At 39.1% G+C, this 21,814-nt stretch overlaps 1 protein-coding gene across 3 annotated transcripts in view; it reads left to right on the forward strand.

The window, feature by feature from the left end:
- The first annotated feature begins 357 nt into the window (after window positions 1-357).
- Window positions 358-21,814, forward strand: part of CIBAR1 (CBY1 interacting BAR domain containing 1) — a 34,176-nt gene continuing 12,719 nt past the window's right edge. For 2 of the 3 annotated variants that reach the window (XM_023222852.1, XM_023222850.1), the window contains exons 1-7: window positions 358-518; window positions 1,070-1,304; window positions 3,792-3,860; window positions 5,073-5,174; window positions 8,503-8,508; window positions 10,222-10,326; window positions 19,212-19,325. In XM_023222852.1, the coding sequence (XP_023078620.1) occupies window positions 493-518; window positions 1,070-1,304; window positions 3,792-3,860; window positions 5,073-5,174; window positions 8,503-8,508; window positions 10,222-10,326; window positions 19,212-19,325 (657 nt within the window). In that variant the 5' untranslated portion in view covers window positions 358-492. The remainder of the gene's footprint in view (window positions 519-1,069; window positions 1,305-3,791; window positions 3,861-5,072; window positions 5,175-8,502; window positions 8,509-10,221; window positions 10,327-19,211; window positions 19,326-21,814) is intronic. The other variant, XM_023222851.3, reaches the window with a different exon arrangement.

Genomic DNA, 21,814 nt, shown 5'->3' on the forward strand with positions numbered 1-21,814 from the left:
ACGAGACTACAAGTAGTACAGGCGGAGACGCGGCCCCCGGGCCTCTGGTTTCACATCTCCCTCCTAGTTCCCGGCGGACCGGCGTCTTTTCTCTGCTCGGAGTAGCCGAGCAGCCCTGGAGGCTGGGTGTCTGGTAAGCGCGGCTGTTAGAGAGGATGGAGGAGCCGCAGCCCCGCGGTGCTTCCCACACGCTTCGCTGGCAGGGACGCGCGGGACGACCGCGCACGCGGCTCTGCAGGGGTGGGCGCCCCATCACCCGTCTCGGTCCCTCGCTGCTTTGCGCTTTCCGAGCCCCAGCCGCGCTCAGGCTGCCTCGGGCATTGACCGCGGGGGCGCGCGCCCCGTTTCCATAGAAACGCCCGGGCTGGCGCGGCGGCGCGAGGGGCGGGCTCTCGGGCTCCCGGCGGCTGCTTGCGCCCCAGCGCGCGCCCAGGCGCCTTGGAGTCCCCGTCCTTGGGCCCCCGCAAGGTCCCCTGCCGTGCGCGAGGCAGCATGATGAGGCGCACCCTGGAAAACCGGTAACAGCCCGAGCCCAGCTGCCCAGGGCCGCCCACACTGGAGGGCTGGGGTGAGGGAAGTGGAGCCTCTGTCCGTGGGGCCTCTGCGCCGAATTCCGACCCTGGGCGGCAGGCTGCACGGTCCCAGCTGTGGCCTGGGGCCTAATTCCCTGGGCTGCAGCGAGCGCCGACGGCGAAGGGGAGCCCGGGGCCCGGCCGGCTGCCACCCACCCACGCCTCCGGGTCTCGGGTCCCCACACTGCCGCTGGCAGTGCAGAAGCCTAGGAGGCAGCCGGGCTCCCAGGCCGCGCTGCGCGGAGCAGCCAGAGCAGCCACCTCCCCAGTTAAGGCCAGGCCCACCCGGCCTGGGCCTCTTCCTGTGCCTCTTCCTGTGCGTACACTGCCCGGATAGTGAGGTCAGGACCCCATGGAGAGCAGTCCGCGCCGGGAGACGGTGGGTTTGTGCCTTCAAAGCTTCAGAATGCCTGGGGAATGTTTGCATGTTACATTAACGTGAAGCCTTCTCATCTCTAACGAGAGTATTTTGCCTTTTGTGTCACCTTTTTCTCTAGGAACGCTCAAACGAAACAACTGCAAACAGCTGTCTCAAATGTGGAGAAGCATTTTGGAGAACTGTGCCAAATCTTCGCTGCCTATGTGCGGAAAACTGCCAGGCTGAGGGACAAAGCCGACCTCCTGGTGAATGAAATCAACGCGTATGCTGCTACAGAGACCCCACATTTAAAGCTGGGCCTGATGAACTTTGCTAATGAGTTTGCCAAACTTCAGGATTATCGACAAGCAGAGGTATGGAGTGAGATCACAGTGTCATTGTTATGAATGAGCCATGAAGTAGTGGGTGAAGGAACCGTGGGAACTTTCACTTGTAATCTACCTAACTGCAGAGGCGGATACAAACTTGTTGAAACCTACATTTTCATGTCTATAACACTGCGTGAATCTATTAAAGAGAAGCTTTCGGCCGGGCGCGGTGGCTCACGCCTGTAATCCCAGCACTTTGGGAGGCCGAAGCGGGCAGATCACGAGGTCAGGAGATCGAGACCATCCTGGCTAACACGATGAAACCCTGTCTCTACTAAAACTACAAAAAAATTAGCCGGGCGAGGTGGCGGGGCTCCTGTAGTCCCAGCTACTTGGGAGGCTGAAGCAGGAGAATGGCATGAACCCGGGAGGCAGAGCTCGCAGTGAGCCGAGATTACGCCACTGCATTCCAGCCTGGGCGACAGAGCGAGACTCTATCTCAAAAAAAAGAGAAGCTTTCTGTGTTTTATTTTACCGTTTTCAAGCTAAATTTTAGGGAATCCTGAAGTCTTGAATTTCCCCACTTTATTTGCCAACTTTTGGCCAAGGGGTGGCTGTTTACTGGAGGGTAGTGGGAATAGTATGCAGGGGGAAGAAAATAAGCATAACTTAATGTCTTATGTGGCACGTAAGTACATTTTAAAGAATGACTAGAGATGGAAATGTTGGGAATGGTAATGTGGATGGATAAATTATTAATAAATGGGCAAGAGATCATTGCTGCATCCAATTGGAAAATTGACCAATGGTTTACTAACAACAACAACAACAACAAAATGCTATGAATTATATCATGAAAGCAAACCAATACTGAGACACCGTGTGGACTTTTTGCTCTGGGTAGCAGGAGAGGTGTCCTTGTGATTGTTTTCTTTCTAAAAGCCCATTTTTTTCCTTTAAATACTTAATGAGCACTTTTACTTGTATTTCTTTTCAGTTTCACAACATAGGTGAACTTATCAGAAGTTGCCCATTTAGAAATGCGTTGCTTTTTTGTACTTTTCTCATCAGAACCTAAAATGGAAATTTCAATTTTCAAAAAATAGAATGAGTATAAAAAAAATTGAACTCATCATTGCTATCCATGCAAATTTGAAGAGTAATCATGTTTGGAGGTACTTTTAGAAAAATGTTGAGTTCTTGTCATGAAACTTCTTTTGTAATAAACAAGTAACTCTCAGTTACATCTAACTGGGAACTTAATGTTTCAAAGATAATTTATATTCACAGGCAATCCTAAAATCTTATTTTAGCCAATAATTTCAGTGCCCCTTTGTAGAAAACCTTTATGCTATTTATCAAATAGCAAAGTGAATTGATTTGCATTTGTTCTCCTTTTATTTCCCTTGCTTACCAAATGGTGGAGGTCCTAATGAACAATGACAAAAAGGTAGGCAACAAAAAGGAGAACAGAAAAAAGACTTAGATAATCCTTAAGCTGAATAATCAGTATGGATTATAAGAAATGGTGTAAACCAAACTGTCCTGAATATCCATGATTTTAGGATTTCTAATATTTGAATACTTAATGGGAAGTTGATTTTTATTTTCCTAACATCTTAAAATGAAACAGTCATATACATTTTGTTTACAGAAACTAAAGAAAAATCAATATGAAATTAAGTGTATTTGTCAATTATATAAATATGTATCATTAAAAAGCCCTTTTCCTGCTATTAAAATATGACATGTTCATTTTAAGCAATTGAATACATGTCACCTGTCGTGAGAGAAAAAATTTTAATGTCCAAGAGAGTTATTTTTCCTATGCTGTATTTAAATACTTGCCTTAAAAAAAAAATCTGTCTCTTCAGTGCCTTCCACTAGTGCTACTTGTAAAAGAAGTAATTACTCAAAATGTGATTTAAAAACCTATAACGTTTAAGAAAAACTATTTAATTCTAAATGAAACAGAGATGAGAGATACAGTTTGACAGCTCAGCAACTCAGACCATTTATCTTGTTCTGTAGGCTTTGATAATTCACAAATGGCTTCTCAGAAAAAAAAATGCAGCAAATACAGTGATCTCTAAGCTTTTTTGCTTTTGAAGGTTATGTTGCTTTAAATGTTTCCAAGATGCTCTTTCAGCTTTGATTTTCTTTTCTGAAAAGTTGAGCTATTACAGTTCAGAGATAATATACCTAAAGTATCCAGTACTGTGCTGAACACACTGAAAATGTTAGCTGTATTAAAATTTGAGCTGTCTTAACACCCTTAAACTACTACTGTAAGGTAACAAAGTAATCCTAAGATGATGATGTGGCCAGGATGAGCTCCTGGGAAACCTGAGACATTTTCTTGTCATTTTGCTTACCAGATGCTTTTCTACTTTTACTATTACTGTGCAGCTTAACAGTCTTTAATGTGTTTGAGTTTAGATTCTGAGTCTTATTAATTTCTAGTGATTAGCCTTTTATTTATAGGCTAAAAGGTTAAGCATTCTAATTTAAAATTTTAATAATTTTCCATAGGTTGAAAGACTTGAAGCCAAAGTAGTTGAACCCTTGAAAGCTTATGGGACCATTGTGAAAATGAAACAGGTAAGTAAATCTATTTTCTCACTTACTATGAGTTACTCTGGCAAAGAGTATGAGGTTTCCAATTGTTTTTTTAAAAAGAAATACAAAGTAGTGGCCAGGAGTGGTGGCTCATGCCTGTAATCTCAGCACTTGGGGAGGCCAAGGAGGGCGGATCACGAGGTCAGGAGTTTGAGACCATCCTGGCCAACATAGTGGAACCCTGTCTCTACTAAAAGTACAAAAAAATTAGCTGGGCGTGGTGACGTGCACCTGTAATCCCAGCTACTCAGGAGGCTGAGGCAAGAAAATCGCTTGAACCCGGGAGGCAGAGGTTGCAGTGAGCTAAGATAGTGCCACTGCACTCCAGCCTGGGCGACAGTGCGAGACTCTGTCTCAAAAAAAAAAAAAAGAAATACAAACTAGTATATAGTCATTCTTTTTACTCTGAACGATCCCTTAGCTCTTTAAGAATCATGAAATATTTTTAGTGAGCTTATTAAGTATACTGTAGCAACATAAACAACATAGACATTATTATGGAAACTTTAAAACAATTATAATCATGAAAAATATATGGACAGAAATTGCTTTACTATATGAATATAAGTTTTTGTTTAAAGCAGATGATAGCATTTAGACTTTTAAAATGTGTGAGAGAGTTCTATTTTTAAAACTAACTTTATTGAAGTGTAATTTACATCAGCAGTCCCCAACCTTTTTGGCACCAGGGACCGGTTTTGTGGAAGACAATTTTTCTTTAGTTCACAATAGGGTTTGCACTCCTATGAGCATCTAATGCTGCCTCTGATCTAACAAGAGGCAGAGCTCAGGCCTTAATACTAGCTCGCCCCCCGCTCACCTGCTGTGCTGGCCCAGTTCCTAATAGACCTGGGAGTTGGGAGCCCCTGATTTATGTGCAATAAAATTCTTCCATTTTAAGTGATCATTGAGTTTTGACAAATGTTTATACCCATGTAACCACTACCACCATCAAAATTACACATTTATATACATATATCTATTATGGTTAATAGTTTTGCACTGAAATTGTGTCATTATTTTGAGAGAATATTAACACATTCTCACATACATAGACACTAATTATGTAATACTTGTAATTCCTGTGGTAATGGTACCAGGATCACACAAGAAGTATTCTTCCATTCTTAAAACAGAGTGTGTGAATTTTCTTAAGTCAGACATTTTTACTAACAAAAAAATGCCAATTTGCAGGATGACCTCAAGGCAACATTCACAGCAAGGAATCGAGAAGCTAAGCAGTTAACTCAGTTAGAAAGAACACGTCAGCGAAACCCATCTGATCGACATGTTATTGTATCCTTTGAATTTGGGTCTTTAAAAAAATGTTTAAGGTATGGAGTACAAAAGTAAATGTATATAGAAATTGTGCATTTTTACTTTTAAATGAGTAGAGAATTTGAATATAAAGATTGAAAAGAAATGCATTTAGAAATTCTCAGTATAGAAATTGTCTAATTTTAAAGAGGTTACACCACCTAATTCAAATCCCCTTATATCGTTTTACACAGTAGACTTTGCAAATGAACAAACAAAAAATTCAGATGTTTTTATAAAGAGTAAATTCAGATTTCTGAATTTTATTTTCACATGGTGATGACTAAATATTAATTCTACAATTAACTTAAAGATCTATCGTTAATCCTAATATATCAGTGTCCTCTGTGCCCTGTTTTGAGAAAAGGAAAGAAAATTTTCCCATTTAATTTCCTTCATCTTTTAGAAATAAAACAATTATGTGGGTCAGGCGTGGTAGCTCACCCCTGTAATCCCAGCACTTTGGGAGGCTGAGGCAGGCAGATCACAAGGTCAGGAGATCGAGACCATCCTGGCTAACACAGTGAAACCCCGTCTCTGCTAAAAATACAAAAAATTAGCCGGGCATGGTGGTGGGCGCCTGTAGTCATAACTACTCTGGAGGCTAAGGCAGGAAAATGGCGTGAACCTGGGAGGCGGAGCTTGCAGTGAGCCGAGATTGCGCCACTGCACTCCAGTCTGGGCGACAGAGCCAGACTCGTCTCAAAAAAAAAAAAAAAGAAAGAAAGAAATAAAACAACTATGTGAAATCATGACTTCCAGCCAGTTAACCTCAGGAGGGAAACTTAAGAGTATAATTAAGATCCAAGTTGGACACAAACCTAGATACGACTGTCCACTGTAACAAGGTTCTTCTGTTAAACATGACTATTTCTTAAACTACAATGTGCGTTGTTCATTACTAAGCAAAAGCATACAAAATAGTGCCTAACTGCCAGCAACTAAGATAGGCAGGACTGTGTAGAAAGCACTACCATCTGGCCGGGCGCATTGGCTTATGCTTGTAATCCCAGCACTTTGGGAGGCCAAGGCGGGCAGATCATGAGGTCAGGAGTTCGAGACCATCCTGACCAACATAGTGAAACGCCATCTCTACTAAAAATACAAAAATTAGCCAGGCATGGTAGCACGTACCTGTAGTCTCAGCTACTTGGGAGGCTGAGGCAAGAGAATCGCTTGAACCGGCAGATGGAGGTTGTGGTGAGCTGAGATCACACCACTGCACTACAGCCTGGAAAACAAAGTGAAACTCTGTCTCAAAAAAAAAAAAAACAAAAAAGAAAAAGCACTAACATCCCTACTGCCTCTTTTTTCCATTCCTTCTATGTGTCTCCTTCCTACTTCCTTAAGGTTGTTACTGCCCAGCTCAGCCAGAAACCACATGAGGAGTGGCTCTTTGAGAGCATTTGAGGTTCCAGAACACCTCCATTCCTGAGGGGAGTCCCTTGAGCAGCGATTTGGGGCTGCACCAATTGCTTGGTCCTTCTTCCTTTGGACCAAAGGTACAGAAGCCCAACTTTGTACTAAACAAAAATGGGCAGCCATAGGGCTGGGAGTGGAGTGCCCACTGGAGACTGGGACAGAAACATCTAGATGGTCATAGATCTGCAAATGGAGATGATAGAATCTGTGTTTTAAGCAAGTCAGACAAACCAGAGAATGCTGGAAAATTTATGACTGATAACTAGAGATCAAGGCAGAGGCTGTGGGTTGGGGCGGGGGGGTTCACCAGTGTTTAAGAATTAAGCTAGGGATCAAAATTTTTTGTTTTGTTTTGTTCTTTGTGGACTGGAGTGGGGGAGGTGGTGATATATGAAGACATCTGGAATCCTGAGTAGTTGGCAAGATTGAATCAGGAGTACTGGTGTCTACACTAAACACAGAAACGAATCTATTCCTAAGACAAACATTTTTCTGACTTGGATGCTGTGCTGTAAACTGCTGTGGAAGGGAGACAATCTTAGAGCACAGATGAAGCAGGTCTGTGGGTTCACATGGTGGGGAGATAAATACAACCTAAGAGGTTATTGCCACAGGTGAATCAATGTGCTTACTGGGTAAGATCTGCAACTTGTGTATTTTGACAACCTGAGACCAAAACATGAAGGACAATCTGCATACAAATGTAGTCAATATAAATATACAAATATTCAATCATAGTATCATGGAATATTTCCCAGGATAAACTCTTAAAATTCATCTATGTAGAAATATGTTTAAGTTTGATATGTAAGATAAGATAGAGTCACTCTGATAGAGAGGATAGGGAAAAGAAGAATTCCAGGGCTCTGCCTGCTCACCCCCAAAGTAGGACTCCAGGTGGCTTCTAAACAAGCTTCCTGTAATGCAGTGTGACAAATACCAATCTGGCTTACCCTTTTAAAAATCATTTTAAACTCTTTAACTAATTCCATTTAATATACGAATATCTTTATTCATGGAGTTGTATCTTAGTATTTTAATCCAAAGCATTTCCTATTCAAGTTGGTATATTATAGAATTTTGAAGAATTTTTAGTGAAAAGAAGAAATATTAGAAATCTATATTCTCTTTGCTAAAAATGGATGTGTTACTTTGGGTGAGTTGCTATGCTCAAGTAAAGGGATTTGAGACTTTCAGAAATAAATAGTAGTTGCTGGAGGGTGATAGAAGGTGAAGCTACACATAGCCCAGCTATGGCTTCTGTTTCCCCATGCTTTCCTGATTTAGCCAACTCGACTTACCCTTCTAAATTTTAAAATGAAAATATCAGTAAATGAGGAGGGTAAAGACATGAGTCAAAAGGAAGTAGTCACAAGTAAAGAGCTGCAGCAGTCATGTGTAATAAACAGTATTAGGAATTAGTCTGCTTGAATATTCTCACTAGCACAAGGTTAACGCGTATCAAGTAACTGTTAGAGATTTTTTCATAGTAGTAAGTCTTCAGAGGAGCTCTATTTTATCTTTGAATTTCCTGTAATGAAGTTGGAGTTTAAAGAATCTCAAACACAGAAATATAGAGAACTGTTTTTGATTCCTGGTTATGAATAAGTTGAAAGTTTGTATGATTTTTAAAAACTCTGCAGCCCATATGGTAAATGTATATACAAATACAGAGAGGTATAAATGAATATAATTTTAAGTACTTAGTATCTTGAAAATGTGTAGTTGAATGAACCTAATTACAAAAGTAACCATAATTGATATATGGTTACAATTAATATATAACCTAATTGTAAGTGTATATAATTCTGTGGGTATATAAATTTATTGAAAGAATTGTTATACTCTCTTTGAAATGTATTTTTTCCTTTATGAAAAATTTCAGTCACAGGTGGGTAATAAAGTGGTGTGTCAAGAAATGGATCCTTATAGTAAACCCTTTTACTTGTTTCAATTTATACATTTTCTTGAAAAAGAAAGCAAAAGCTAAATGTCACGGTATTACTTATCACAGAACTTTGATAACAAATGCAAACTTTTTCTATGATTAATTATTAAATGATGATATATGTGACTTTTGAGTAAATATAATATTAGCACAAGAAACAAAACTTTATTAGGAAGAATTTAATCCGAAAATTGGGCTGTGCCTTTTTAAATTTCTGTGTTACCATTTAAGAAAAAATCTTAAATATTTTTGGGCAACTTTTGTTCTAGCAGAGGAGATGCTTAAAGAGAGATACACGATTAGATTAGAAATATTCTGCACTTGACAGTACTATAGCCACTGGCTCTATATGGCTATTGAGTTCTTGAAATACAACTAAAGTAACTTTGGAGCTAGTTTTTAATTTTTTATTTAATTTTAATTAGTTTTAATGAAAATAGCCCCATATGGCTAGTGGCCACCATACTGATTGGACGGTACAGATCAGATAATATGAGTACATGTCCAAATGTGTTAGACTTGCCATCTAATTCATTAGTTACTAGTGTATTTATTTTTTTGTAATAAGCATTAACTAAATAGAAGCAGTGTAACATGGTTGTCTTGTAAAGAAGAATCTACAAGTAGAAATCCCATGCTGAAATATTTTGTAGTGTATATTATATTCCACCTGATGAGGATATTATAGAGTTAGGAATATTTAATGCATTTGGAGAACAAGTAGAAGCAAGCAAGGTAGAAAGAGTCTTGGTTATATACCTGCTAACCCAAAATACCTCAATGTTGTACATTTTAAAGATCAAACTCTCAGTGGTAGAACTTGTCATAGCTGTAGGTCTCTCTACTGTGTGCCACTCTCCTTAGTCCTTTCCAAAGATGATTTCATGTAATCCATACAATAGTCCTATGAGATAAGCATAAAGAGTAAGAGATAATAGGCCGGGCACGGTGGCTTACACTTGTAATCCCTGCACTTTGGGAGGCTGAGGCGGGTGCCCCATCTCTTCTAAAAATACACAAAATTAACTGGGCATGGTGGCATGCGCCTATAATCCTAGCTACTCAGGAGGTTGAGTAAGAAGAATCGCTTGAATCCAGGAGGCGGAGGTTGCAGTGAGCCGAGATTGCGCCACTGCACTCTAGCCTGGGCAACGAGCAAAACTCTATCAAAAACAAAAATAAGAGATAATCTGTAATTGAGAGAATTGAAATAATCTTTACTAAGTCATAAGTCCTTTTCAGGGGAGAAATGGCTAACGGAGAGAGAGACAAAAGAAAAATAATTTTTGATAAATGGCACAGGTAGTGAAATAGAGGGAAGCAGTAGAAAATATGGGACATGATTTTACAGTAGGTTATCCAAGGGTGTCTGGAAAAAAAAAATGATTTTGTAGACAGAAAGGGAAGGATTTGGGGGTAGTTTTTGTCCTTGGGGTTTTTTTTTCTAGATCGTGAATCAAGTCACTAAATAAAGCTTTTTATTCTGCATGTGCTTACATAGATCATTTTATTATATATGGTAAAATACAATATTAACCATTTACACTGTTATGCCAAAAAGCCAGTACTGCACAATGGTAGAATTTACCAGTAAGCTCAACTGAATGAATTCTCATTTGATTTTTTTATATCTTTGGTTGGGCAATACTTTTGTAGGCAGAAACGGAATTACAGAGAGCTGCAATGGATGCTAGCCGAACAAGTCGTCATCTGGAGGAAACTATTAACAACTTTGAAAGGCAGAAAATGAAGGATATAAAGGTAATAAAGTAATTGTTAGGGTTCAAAATGTATTTTTAACCTTATTTTTTACTTTAAACTCATGAAAAATTTAAATTACTCTATATTTTTTAGCCCATAAATACTGCTTATAAAGAAAATATGGTAAATAAGGGGCCGGGCACAGTGGCTCATGTCTGTAATCCTAGCACTTTGGGAGGCCTAGGCAGGTGGATCAGTTGAGGCCAGGAGTTTGGGACGAGCCTGGGCAACATGGAAAAACCGCATCTCTACAAAAAACTAGCCAGGTGTGGTGGCACATGCTTGTAGACCCAGCTTCTTAGGGGGCTGAGGCAGGAGGATCACCTGAGCCTGGGGAGGTTAAAGCAGCAGTGAACCATGACTGCGCCACTGCACTCCCTGTGTTCCAGCCTGGGCAACAGAGCCAGACCCTGCCCACCCCACCCCCCAACAACAACAAAAAGAAAACAGAAAAAGCAAAAAATATTATAAATAAAATATATCATGGGTTTTTTTTTTTTTAAGTGGAAACAGTGGTATATAAAAGACCAACATTTCCAAACAGTAGCCAGATATTCAGCTTTTTATAACAAATACTATTTAATCAAGGGGAACTAACATTTATTGTGTTTTTATATACCAGGCGCTACAACAGGCACTTTATATAAATTCTTGCAGTCTTCACAGCAACTCCATGAGGATGAGGTGGTGTAATTAAGAAATTAAGCAGCCAGGCACAGTGGCTCACACCTGTAATCCCAGCACTTTGGGAAGCTAAGGCGGGCAGATCAGTTGAGGTCAGGAGTTTGAGACCAGCCTGGCCAACATGGCGAAACTCCATCTCTACTAAAAATAAAAAAATTAGGCATGATGGCATGCACCTGTAATCTCAGCTACCCGGGAGGCTGAGGCAGGAGAATCACTTGAACCCAGGAGGTGGAGGTTGCAGTGAGCCAAGAAGAGCATGCCACTGCATTCCAGCCTGGGTGACAGAGCAAGACTCTGACTCAAAAAAAAAAAAAAAAAAGAAATTAAGCAGAGACATAAATATTTTACCCAAAGTACAATAGCCAGAAATAGGAGCTATAAACCAATTTTTTAATGTGTGGTTTCTGTTATAATACAGTCATTAATTTTTTTATAGCTTAATACTTTGTAGTAACTACATATTATCAAATAAGTAAACAGGGTAATAGTAGCCAACCACATAAATTTGCATCTACTATGATATGGTATCTTAGTCAACAAAATCACAAGAATTGCCTTATTCTAACACATTTGTAGATTTGAAACTTTCTTGGGGATCATGAAATTCAGCAGGTCTTTTTGATAACCATCGTGGAAACACTTGAAGGACCTCTTATGACCATCTTACAGACTTTAAAACTCATCTAAGGCTCTTTTTGGCTCACTGAAGATTTTCCTGTAACAAGCTTTAAATATTTGTTTTACTTCTATTGACAAATCTTCCTTCATAAGCTATATTCTTTCAATAAAATAAGCATTATCTGCCACTTAATTATATTATTTATCTCTGAAATCCATCAAACAGTATTCATTTACATCTTTTATTTTCTTTAATTTCCTGTCATAGTTTCAAAGGATTTCTGAGCTTCTCAATTTAGTCACAGGCTCTGTACTCTTCTGTGTAATAGTAGATTGCTACCCACAGAAGAACATCTCAGGGGGCTGTCCCGAGACAAATTCCTTTACCAAGCTAGGAGAGTATGGTCAGGGTATAAAGTTTTATAATTGCTGACATTCCCTCTTAAACTGAGGGAGAAAGGAGAATTATTAAGATAATTAATTAACCTTAACCTGAAAAATGGGAATGGAGACTTGTGAGCTATGCCTGATTCCACTGTTGGGTAAAGGCTTCTTTAGTGATGGGGAACTGATTCCTTGCTCCATCGCTGTTCCTCAGACCTGCAAATTTTTCATTTACACATGGAAATTTGTCTCTACTCTGATCTTTGGGCTCACTTCTGTGTTCTGCCTGGATGCTGGTTTTAATTCCCTGAGCATTAGAGTACCAAACCCCGCAGAGAAAGTGAGTGCAGCATTCCCAGCTACAATTCCTGCTACCTGGGATTTCCTGAAGCAACAGGAGATGGGAGTAAGGTGCTGTACGGTGGAGGGTGCACAGAGAAGAAAAGAGCTTCTAAGCTTTTCTCTATTATGCCCCCAAAAGAGGGAAGTCTCTTGATTTCAGGAAGTCTCTTGGTCACAGAAGAAAATTTTAAAAAGACAGGAAGAAACCTACACTTTAAAAACATTGAGCTATAATTCACTGTGCAACTCTGGTTTTGAGTGTATACACAGATATATATATATATATATGTCTCTCCACTCCATGTTAGAACATTGTCATCACTTCAACCTTGTACAGTTTAGCTTTTGCCCCCGTCTGCTTCCCAACCCTAAGCAACCACCACTAATCTTCATCTCTATGGATCGAGCTATTCTGCACATTTCATAGAATGGAATCATCAAATACATTGACTTCTATGACTGGCTTCTTTCACTTAGCCTGCTCTCAAGGCATATCCATGTTGTAGGATGTGTCAGTACTTCATTCCTTTTTTTGACCAACTAATATTCCATTGTATGGATATACCACATTTTGTTTACTCATTTCAAGGACATTTCAGTTGTTTCCACCTTTTGGCTATTGTGAATACTAATATAAACATTTATGTACAAGTGTTTATGTAGACATATATTTTCATTTCTTTTGGATATATACCCAGAAGTGGAATTGCTGGATTATTGGTAACTTTATGCTTAAGCATTTGAGGAAGTGCCAGACTATTTTCTAAAGTGAACACACCATTGTGTTTGCCCACCAGCAGTATATGAGGGTTACAACTTCTCTGCATCCTCAGTACTTGCTATTCATCAGACTTCTTGATTGTAGCCCTCCTAGTGGGTTTGAAGTAGTAGTTTCATTGTAGTAGTCATCTCATTATAGTTTTGATTTGCATTCCATGTGATGCTTTTTTTTTCTTTTTTTAAAATAGAGACAAGGTCTCACTATGTTGCCTAGGCTGGTTTTGAACTCCTGGTCTCAAGTGATCCTCCCACTTCAGCCTGCCAAAGTGCTGGCATTTACAGGCGTGAGTCACTGTGCCTTGCCTGATGATGCTTTTTGGCCATCTGTGTCATCTGCCTTGAACGAATGGCTATTGAGATCCTTTACCCTTTTTTTCTCCTTTTCGTTTTTTTTTTTTTTTTTTTTTTGAGATGGATTCTCACTCTGTCGCCCAGGCTGGAGTGCAGTGGCGCGATCTCAGCCCACTGCAACCTCCACCTCCCAGATTCAAGTGATTCTCCTGCCTCAGCCTCCCAAGTAGCTGGGATTACAGGCATGCACCGCCACGCCTGGCTAATTTTTGTATTTTTAGTAGAGATGGGGTTTGCCATGTTGGCCAGGCTGGTCGTGAACTCCTGATCTCAGGTGATCTGTGCACCTCCACCTCCCAAAGCTCTGGGATTACAGGCGTGAGCCACCATGCCCGGCTCCTTTACCCTTATTTTAACTGGATTGTCTTATTTCTGAGTTGTGAGAGATTTTTATATATTCTAGATAGAAGTCCCTTATCAGATAATCTGCAGTTTTTCCCATTCTGTGGGTTGCCTTGTCACTTTCTTGATAGTGTCTTTGAAGCACAAGTTTTTAATTTTGATGAAATCCAATTTCTCTCTTCTTACTTGTGCTTTGATGTTATAACTAAGAATCCACTGCCAAATCCAAGGTCATGAATATTTATTCCTATGTTCTCTAACAGTTTTATAGTTTCAGCTCTTATATGTCTTTGATCCATTTGAATTAATTTTTATATATGGTTAAATTTTGTAAAGGTTAAATTTCATTATTTTGCATGTGACTGTCTAGTTGTTGCAGCACCATTTGTTGAAGAGACTATTCTTTCCTCAATTGAATGGTCTTGGCATCTTTGTTGAAAATCAGTTGACGTGGTTTTACTTCTGGGCTCCCGTTCCTTTTCATTAATCTATGTGACTATCCTTATGCCAGTACCACACTGTCCTAACACTGCTTTATGGTATGCTTTTCAATCAGGTAATGTGAGTCTTCGTACTTTCTTCAGATTTTTAAAAATTGATATGGCTATTCAGGATCTATTGCAATCCTGTATGAATCTTAGAATCAGTTTGTCAGTTTCTACAAAGAAGTCAGTTTGGGTTCTTACAAGGATTGTATCACATATGTAGATTAATTTCAGGAGTATTGACATCTTAAGAGTAATTCTTCCTGTCCATAAACATGGGATGTTTTTCCATTTATTTTAATATTCTTTAATTTCTTTAAGCACTATTTGTAGTTTTCAGAATATAAATTGTGCATCTTTTGTTAAACTTCTTCCTATTTTATACTTCCTGTTGCTATCGTAAATGGGTTTGTTTTCCTAATTTCATTTTCAGATTGCTTGTCACAAATGTATAGAAAGACAGTTGATTTTTGCATACTGACTTACGTCTTACAATCTTGCCAAACTTGAATATTAGTTCTAATAGTTTTTTAGTAGATTGGTTAAATTGAGATAAATTTAATAAATTGAGATAAATTAGATTTTCCACATACAAATTTTGTTTTCTGCAACAACCTACAATTTAAATGCAAACTCCCATAACCCTAGCAAACTCCCAGAAACATGAGCACCAGATTATCAATACCAGAGTCTGTTAGGGTTCTCAATCTCCATTCTGCACATCATTCCTCATTACTGTCAAATTGCTTCCTTTCCAAGTAAGGCCACATTTGGGATCTTTTATGATAAAGAGGGATGTAGAAATCTTACAAGGTTGCCTCAAAGATCAGTCAAAAGGGTTACATTACAGCTTTTTTTTTTTTTTTTTTTTTTTTTTTTTTAAGAGCTGGTGTCTCCCTGTGTTGCCCAGGCTGGTCTCAAACTCCTGAGCTCAAGCAATCCTCCCACCTCGACCTCCCCAGGTGCTGGGATTACAGGCATGAGCTACCATGCCTCGCTGGCCCCCTTATTTCTAATAACAATATTCACATATTGCCATGTTGATCTTAGCATGTCTCATAAACATTTCTGTGAGAAGGATACTTGGAAAAGTCAGATTATTGATACCATTCTTAATTTGGGGAGAAACAGACAAAACATTCCTATTCCTACCTGTTATCAGGCTACTGCTTCTGATAAGGGCAGAGTTTGTGGCTCCTTTAACCACTCTGGAAGCAGAAATGATTGGCAGTAGTGAGCACTGCTCATAACTGTGTGTGCATTACTGTGTTTGAGGTGAGTTTAATTGATAAGTCCATTTGAATTTTGGTATTGGAATTAAACAGCAAGTAATACATTTTTGATAGACTTTTCATAGGAACTTTGCAGAGTATCTCTCTGAAATAGGCTGTTACAGAACTTAGTGTACAAAATGAGAGAAAAAATTACAGTCCCATTTGTTTCCATGTATTAGGAAAAGTCATCAGTATATGATGAATGTCAAGGGAATTTCACAATTACAAAAAAGGTACTTAACCAGGAGTTACTCCTGTCACAAACGGGGATAGGAACTCAGTATGTAGTGAAATAGCTGACATAAGCAAGAAACATCATAATTTTTTATAGCTTTATTTTTATTATAAATATAAATCATAAAACTTATCCATAAAATTATAGAGAAAAATTTAGTCTTACCACCCAAAAATATTCACCATTTTTTATTTTGCCCTTCCAGATTTTTCCTATGCGTATATACAGAGACATGGTAATAACAATAACAAACATTTCTTAAACATTGACTGTGTGCCAGGTACCATTCTAAGCATTTTGCATGAATAAACTCATTAATTCCTCAAAACATCATTATGAGGAAGGTACTATTTTTAGCCCTGACAGTTATACATTAATGGGACCACCGTATATATAGCATCTCTTCTTAAAACTTATGGATGTATTTATATTTATGCCAAGAAACAGATCCATATCATTTTTTGTTATCTTTATGATATTCTGCAGTATGGTTATACTGGTTCATTTAACCAGTCCTCATTGGTGAATGTCTAGGTTATTTTTGCAATTGTAGCTGTCACTGCATCATTACACATCATTAAAGAGCAGCCTTAACTGCTAGCCCAGTTATTTTCTTGAGATAAATTACCAGATGTGGAGCTCCTCCTTCAGAGCATACACTTTTAATGTTAATGTATATTTTTAAAACTTCTGTCCACAAAGGTTAAACCAGTTTACATTCCTACTAAACCCTGCATAAGCACAGGTACAATGATGAGTTTGGTTTTTTTGTTGTTGTTTTGAGACGGAGTCTCGCTCTGTCACACAGGCTGTAGTATGGTGGCATGATCTTGGCTTACTGCAACCTCTGCCTCCTGGATTCAAGTGATTCTTCTGCCTCAGCCTCCCGAGTAGCTGGGATTACAGGCGTGCACCACCATGCCCAGCTAATTTTTGTATTTTTAGTAGATGGGGTTTCACCATGTTGGCCAGGGTAGTCTAGAACTGCTGACCTCAGGTGATCCACCTGCCTCGGCCTCCCAAAGTGCTGGGATTACAGGCATAAGCCACTGCACCTGGTGTGTTTTTTGTTTGTTTTATATGACAATGTTGACACCATAAGTTGCAGTATTTTTAATAAGACGATAGGTAAAAAATCAGTATCATTTGCATTATTACTGCTGAGCTTTTTAAATGTATTTAGCAATACATTTCTTTAGTAAATTATATTTTTCCTTAACCTATATTTCTGTTGGATGTTGGAATTTCTTACTAATTTCTAAAAATTATTTATATGGAGACAATTAGCCCTTCAAATGAAAGAGAAAGTATGTTGCAAATGTATTTTCTCATTTTACTGCTTAGTGTTTTTGCCACCTCTTAAGTTTTCTTTTTATTGCCAGATCTATCTGTCTTCTTTTTGGTTTCTTCCTTGGTGTCATGCTTAGAAAGGTTTTCATCCCCTAGGTTATATAAGTATTGCTTATATTTTGATTTTTAAAATATTTTAAACATTAAATATTGAGCTGGCAGCTGTGTTTTGCAGTGTTATGACATGGATATATAACTTTAATTTTCAGATGGGTAGACAGTTCTCCTGACATCCTTTATTGAATATCCTATACTCTGGAGAGCTGTCATTTCCTCTTTGCCAAAATGTTCTTAAAACCTTTTCATTAAAGATCTCTTTTGTTAATCAAACAAGATAGAGGCTTTACTGTTAGTCACTACGTCCAATTTAGCTAGTTGACTTTGTTGTTGTTGAGACAGAAGTCTCCAAATGTTGCCAAGCTGGTCTGGGGCACCTGGACCCAAGGGAACCTCCTGCGTCAGCCTGCCAAGTAGCTGGGATTATAGGCACATGCCATTGTGCCTGACTAGTTTACTTCTTGAGCATTAAAAAATGGGTGTTTTGGCTTGTCATCAACTCTTAGTTCAGTTTTCCCTCTAGGAGTTTCCACACTCAAGAAAACCTGACTCCTTTCTGGTTTGCAACTATCATAAGGACACTAACAACTAAGAGTAGGTCCCAGCCCTGGTCAGAAGCCATTCCTCCTCTAAAGTATTCCTGGGTACGTAGAGATACTTTAATATGAAATCCAAAATTGTATTTTAGCATAAGGCCGTTTATCAGTCAGTTGCCAGCCTGGTATACCTGAGCCCTCTCTAACTTAATGAAGTGACAATAAGGGTGATTGTGAATCATAGTTACAAGTCTCTTTTAACCTAGGCCCTGTCCTCTCAGTTAGAATGACATAAATCACTGAGTAGCAATCAAAGCCTCTTAATGCTCCCTTAAGTGTTTTTCTAATCATGTAGGAGAGAATGGGGCTGGAGGGAAGAATCACAGGCCACTGATAATTATCTATATGGCTGTCCTATATGACCACTCTTTTCTGGGTTATCTTAGGAGAGCAAGGATGAAGGGAAATGTGTATTTGACTAGCCTTCTAATATAATCCATGCTTCAGTATTTTCTGCCTTGTTCTTATTCAGCCCAGTTCTCTCTACATTGCTTATTTTGTTATAATTAACAAGATGATACGATCATGTTTATTAAAAACTTGCCTGGTTTCCATCTTTTCCCTATCTACTGATTACCTCATCCCCTGTTTAGATCAACATGCACATCTTCACTCATACTTTTTGTTCATGATCTTCCTTGTCATAAGTTTCCATCATGCTTATATAGAGGTTACCTGCACAGTTTATCTGTGAAGGAAATTATTGATTCTGGCAAGAACAGCACAGTTCAGTGGGCAATAGCAAAAAAACCTTAAATGAGCTATAACCTTATAGCCTTAGAATCAGATCTGTGTCTAAAGAGTTTTATCTGTGAGCAACACTGGGCAGGTCAGTATCTGTAAACTGGAACACTCTATGCAAATATATGGTATTATCATCAGTGGCAGGAGTGTCATTACTACCAAGTAACTCCTTTATGTTTAGAGAATACAAGTAGCATATAGTGTGGGACCTACTTCCTGTTGAAAAAATGTTCTACTGTTTAAACATGAGTTGGAATTGCTAAAACACCAGCTTCATAACTGAACTGCTCTAATACTTAGTAAGTATATGGTATTAAAAGTATACAGTAGCATACATTTTAGTCAGATCTTCTGTTATTATAAATGTCAGTTACTAAGTATAAAGAGAACTAACTAAAATAAAAAATAAGATGGAAGTGAATGGTGATAAAGGAAATACTTTGTATAATTTGAAGGTTTGGCAGCAAAAGGTCTTCACAACTGTTTCTCTTTCAGTTATCTTTTGTACTTTATTTGCCCTATAGAAAAACAGATACTTCTGTATTTTATAAAATACCAAGATTATAGTGAGGAATAAAGTTACTATATTCATAAAGAAATTTAAATCATTGTTTAAATTCAGTTCTTTGGTTTTTTTTAGACTATATTTTCTGAATTTATCACAATCGAAATGTTATTTCACGGCAAAGCTTTAGAGGTCTACACTGCTGCCTACCAGAATATACAAAACATTGATGAAGATGAAGATTTAGAGGTAGGACTATGTCTATCTAAGCTCAGTTCTTCTGTTAATGTGGAAATATTTAAAAGAGAACATTAGTTTGTATGTGATTAGTATCTTTTTTTTTTTTGAGACAGAGTCTTACTCTGTTGCCCAGGTAGGAGTGCAGTAGTGTGATCTCAGCTCACTGCAACTTCCACCTTGTGGGTTTAAGCAATTCTCCTGCCTCAGCCTCCCAACTAGCTTGGATTACAGGTGCCCACCACCATGCCCAGCTAATTTTTATATTTTTAGTAGAGACGGGGTTTCACCATGTTGGCCAGGCTGGTCTTGAACTCCTGATCTCAAGTGATGCGCCCACCTCGGCCTCCCAAAGTGCTGGGATTACAGGCATGAACCACCGTGCCCAGCCATGATTAATATTTTAAATTTGAACACTACAGTGGTTATTATGTGTAATCCAAAACAGATGAATTTTTATGATTTTCCATTTATTTTCAACTTTTCAAATTAACCATGGCAAAAGTTCCAGGAGTTAATTTATTAATAGCTAGTAAAATACAATTTACATAAAGCCATTAAATAAAATACTATGTATCATTTTGACTGGTGATACAAGCCCACTGAAGTGTGCTAAAAAAAAACTAACATTTAGTGGCTTCAGTAACATTTGAGTGTTTACATCATGCACAATACCCAAAGCTTTACATGCATTTTCTCTTTCAAACCTCAAAATCTTAGGTGGTAGGTGTTGCTGTAACTCTCATTTTACAACTATAGAAACAGGCTGAGAGGATTTAAATAACTTATTTGTGGCCACTTAGCTAGTAAATAGCAGAATCAGGATTCTGACTGACTATGTAACGTCATCACTAAGCTATGAAATAAATGTAGGTTATGTAAGCTTGCTTTATGCTGATGGTTTTAGTTAAATGCAGATAATTCTGATTGGCCAACTAACATTAGAGCAAGTAAATATCAAAGCCTGGTCCTCAATGAGCAATTCTGTAAATATCCAACCCTCTTACCTTCCAAAAGGAAAAAAAAAAGGTACGAAAGTATTTATGCTGAAGTAAACTGTTCAAGACATACTTTCCCCATCTCTAATACAGAAGTGAAAAAAGCCATGTAATCCCAACATATAACAAGAATTCTGTATTAATAAAATATGGAAGTGTCTACCACTTAACAAATTTGAAGATTCCCCCCACTTTTTTTGTATCTTCCCCCTGCCTCCAGGACGGAGTCTTGCTCTGTCACCAAGTCTGGAGTACAGTGGCGCGATCTCGGCTCACTGCAACCTCCACCTCCCAGGTTCAAGTGATTCTCCTGCCTCAGCCTCCCTAGTAGCTGGGATTACAGGTGCCTGCCACCACGCCCGGCTAATTTTTCTATTTTTAGTAGAGATGGGGTTTCACCATGTTGGCCAGGCTGCTCTCGAACTCCTGACCTCGTAATCTGCCCGCCTTGGCCTCCCAAAGTGCTAGGATCACCGGCGTGAATCACTGCGCCTGGCCTAATTTTTTTTTGTATGTTAACTATCAATAAAGAGATTCTCTGAGCCTTCCCGTCCCATTACTTCATGGGCTTCAGGAAACTTAAAACCAGAATATAGGTTAAAGAAAATGAAGAAAGTACATATTACAGTATGTGTATATATGTTTCTAATGTCAAAATCTAACTTGTTTTATATCAGTTATATATACATATTTATATTTCTCTATTTGTCAGTAATGACTTCCCAAGTGTTACTTCCAAACACTACAGCTAAGGTTTCTTAACTTTCACTCCTTTTCATGTCCTGCTTTTAAAAATTGATTATGAAGGCCAGGCGCAGTGGCTCACGCCTGCAATCTCAGCACTTGGGAAGCCCAAGGCAGGTGGATCACCTGAGGTCAGGAGCTCAAGACCAGTCTGGCCGCCATGGTGAAAACCCATCTCTACTAAAAATACAAAAATTAGCTGGGCATTGTGGCGGGCACCTGTAATCCCAGCTACTTGGGAGGCTGAGGCAGGAGAATCACTTGAACCCGGGAGGCGGAGGTTGCAGTTAGCTCATATTGTGCCACTGCACTCCAGCCTGGGTGACAGAGTGAGACTCCATCTCCAAAAATAAAAAGGGCGGGCACGGTGGCTCATGCCTGTAATCCCAATACTTTGGGAGGCCGAGGCAGGCGGATCACGTGGTCAGGATATTGAGACCATCCTGGTCAACGTGGTGAAACCCCGTCTCAAAAATTAGCCAGGCTTGGTGGCACGCGCCTGTAATCCCAGCTACTTGGGAGGCTGAGGCAGGAGAATCGCTTGAATCTGGGAGTCGGAGGTTGCAGTGAGCCAAGTTCACGCCATTGCACTCCAGCCTGGCAACAGAAACTCCATCCCAAAAAAAAATTATCAAGCTTTCATCTGTCATTTATAAAATAATAAAATAGCAAATGTTTATATATTACAGTGAGTCAGCTATTGATCTTTGCATTTTAACTATATTATTTTAGGCCGGGCGCGGTGGCTCAAGCCTGTAA

Source organism: Piliocolobus tephrosceles, chromosome 7 (genome assembly GCF_002776525.5).
Source record: "Piliocolobus tephrosceles isolate RC106 chromosome 7, ASM277652v3, whole genome shotgun sequence".
Classification (NCBI taxonomy): Eukaryota; Metazoa; Chordata; class Mammalia; order Primates; family Cercopithecidae; genus Piliocolobus; species Piliocolobus tephrosceles.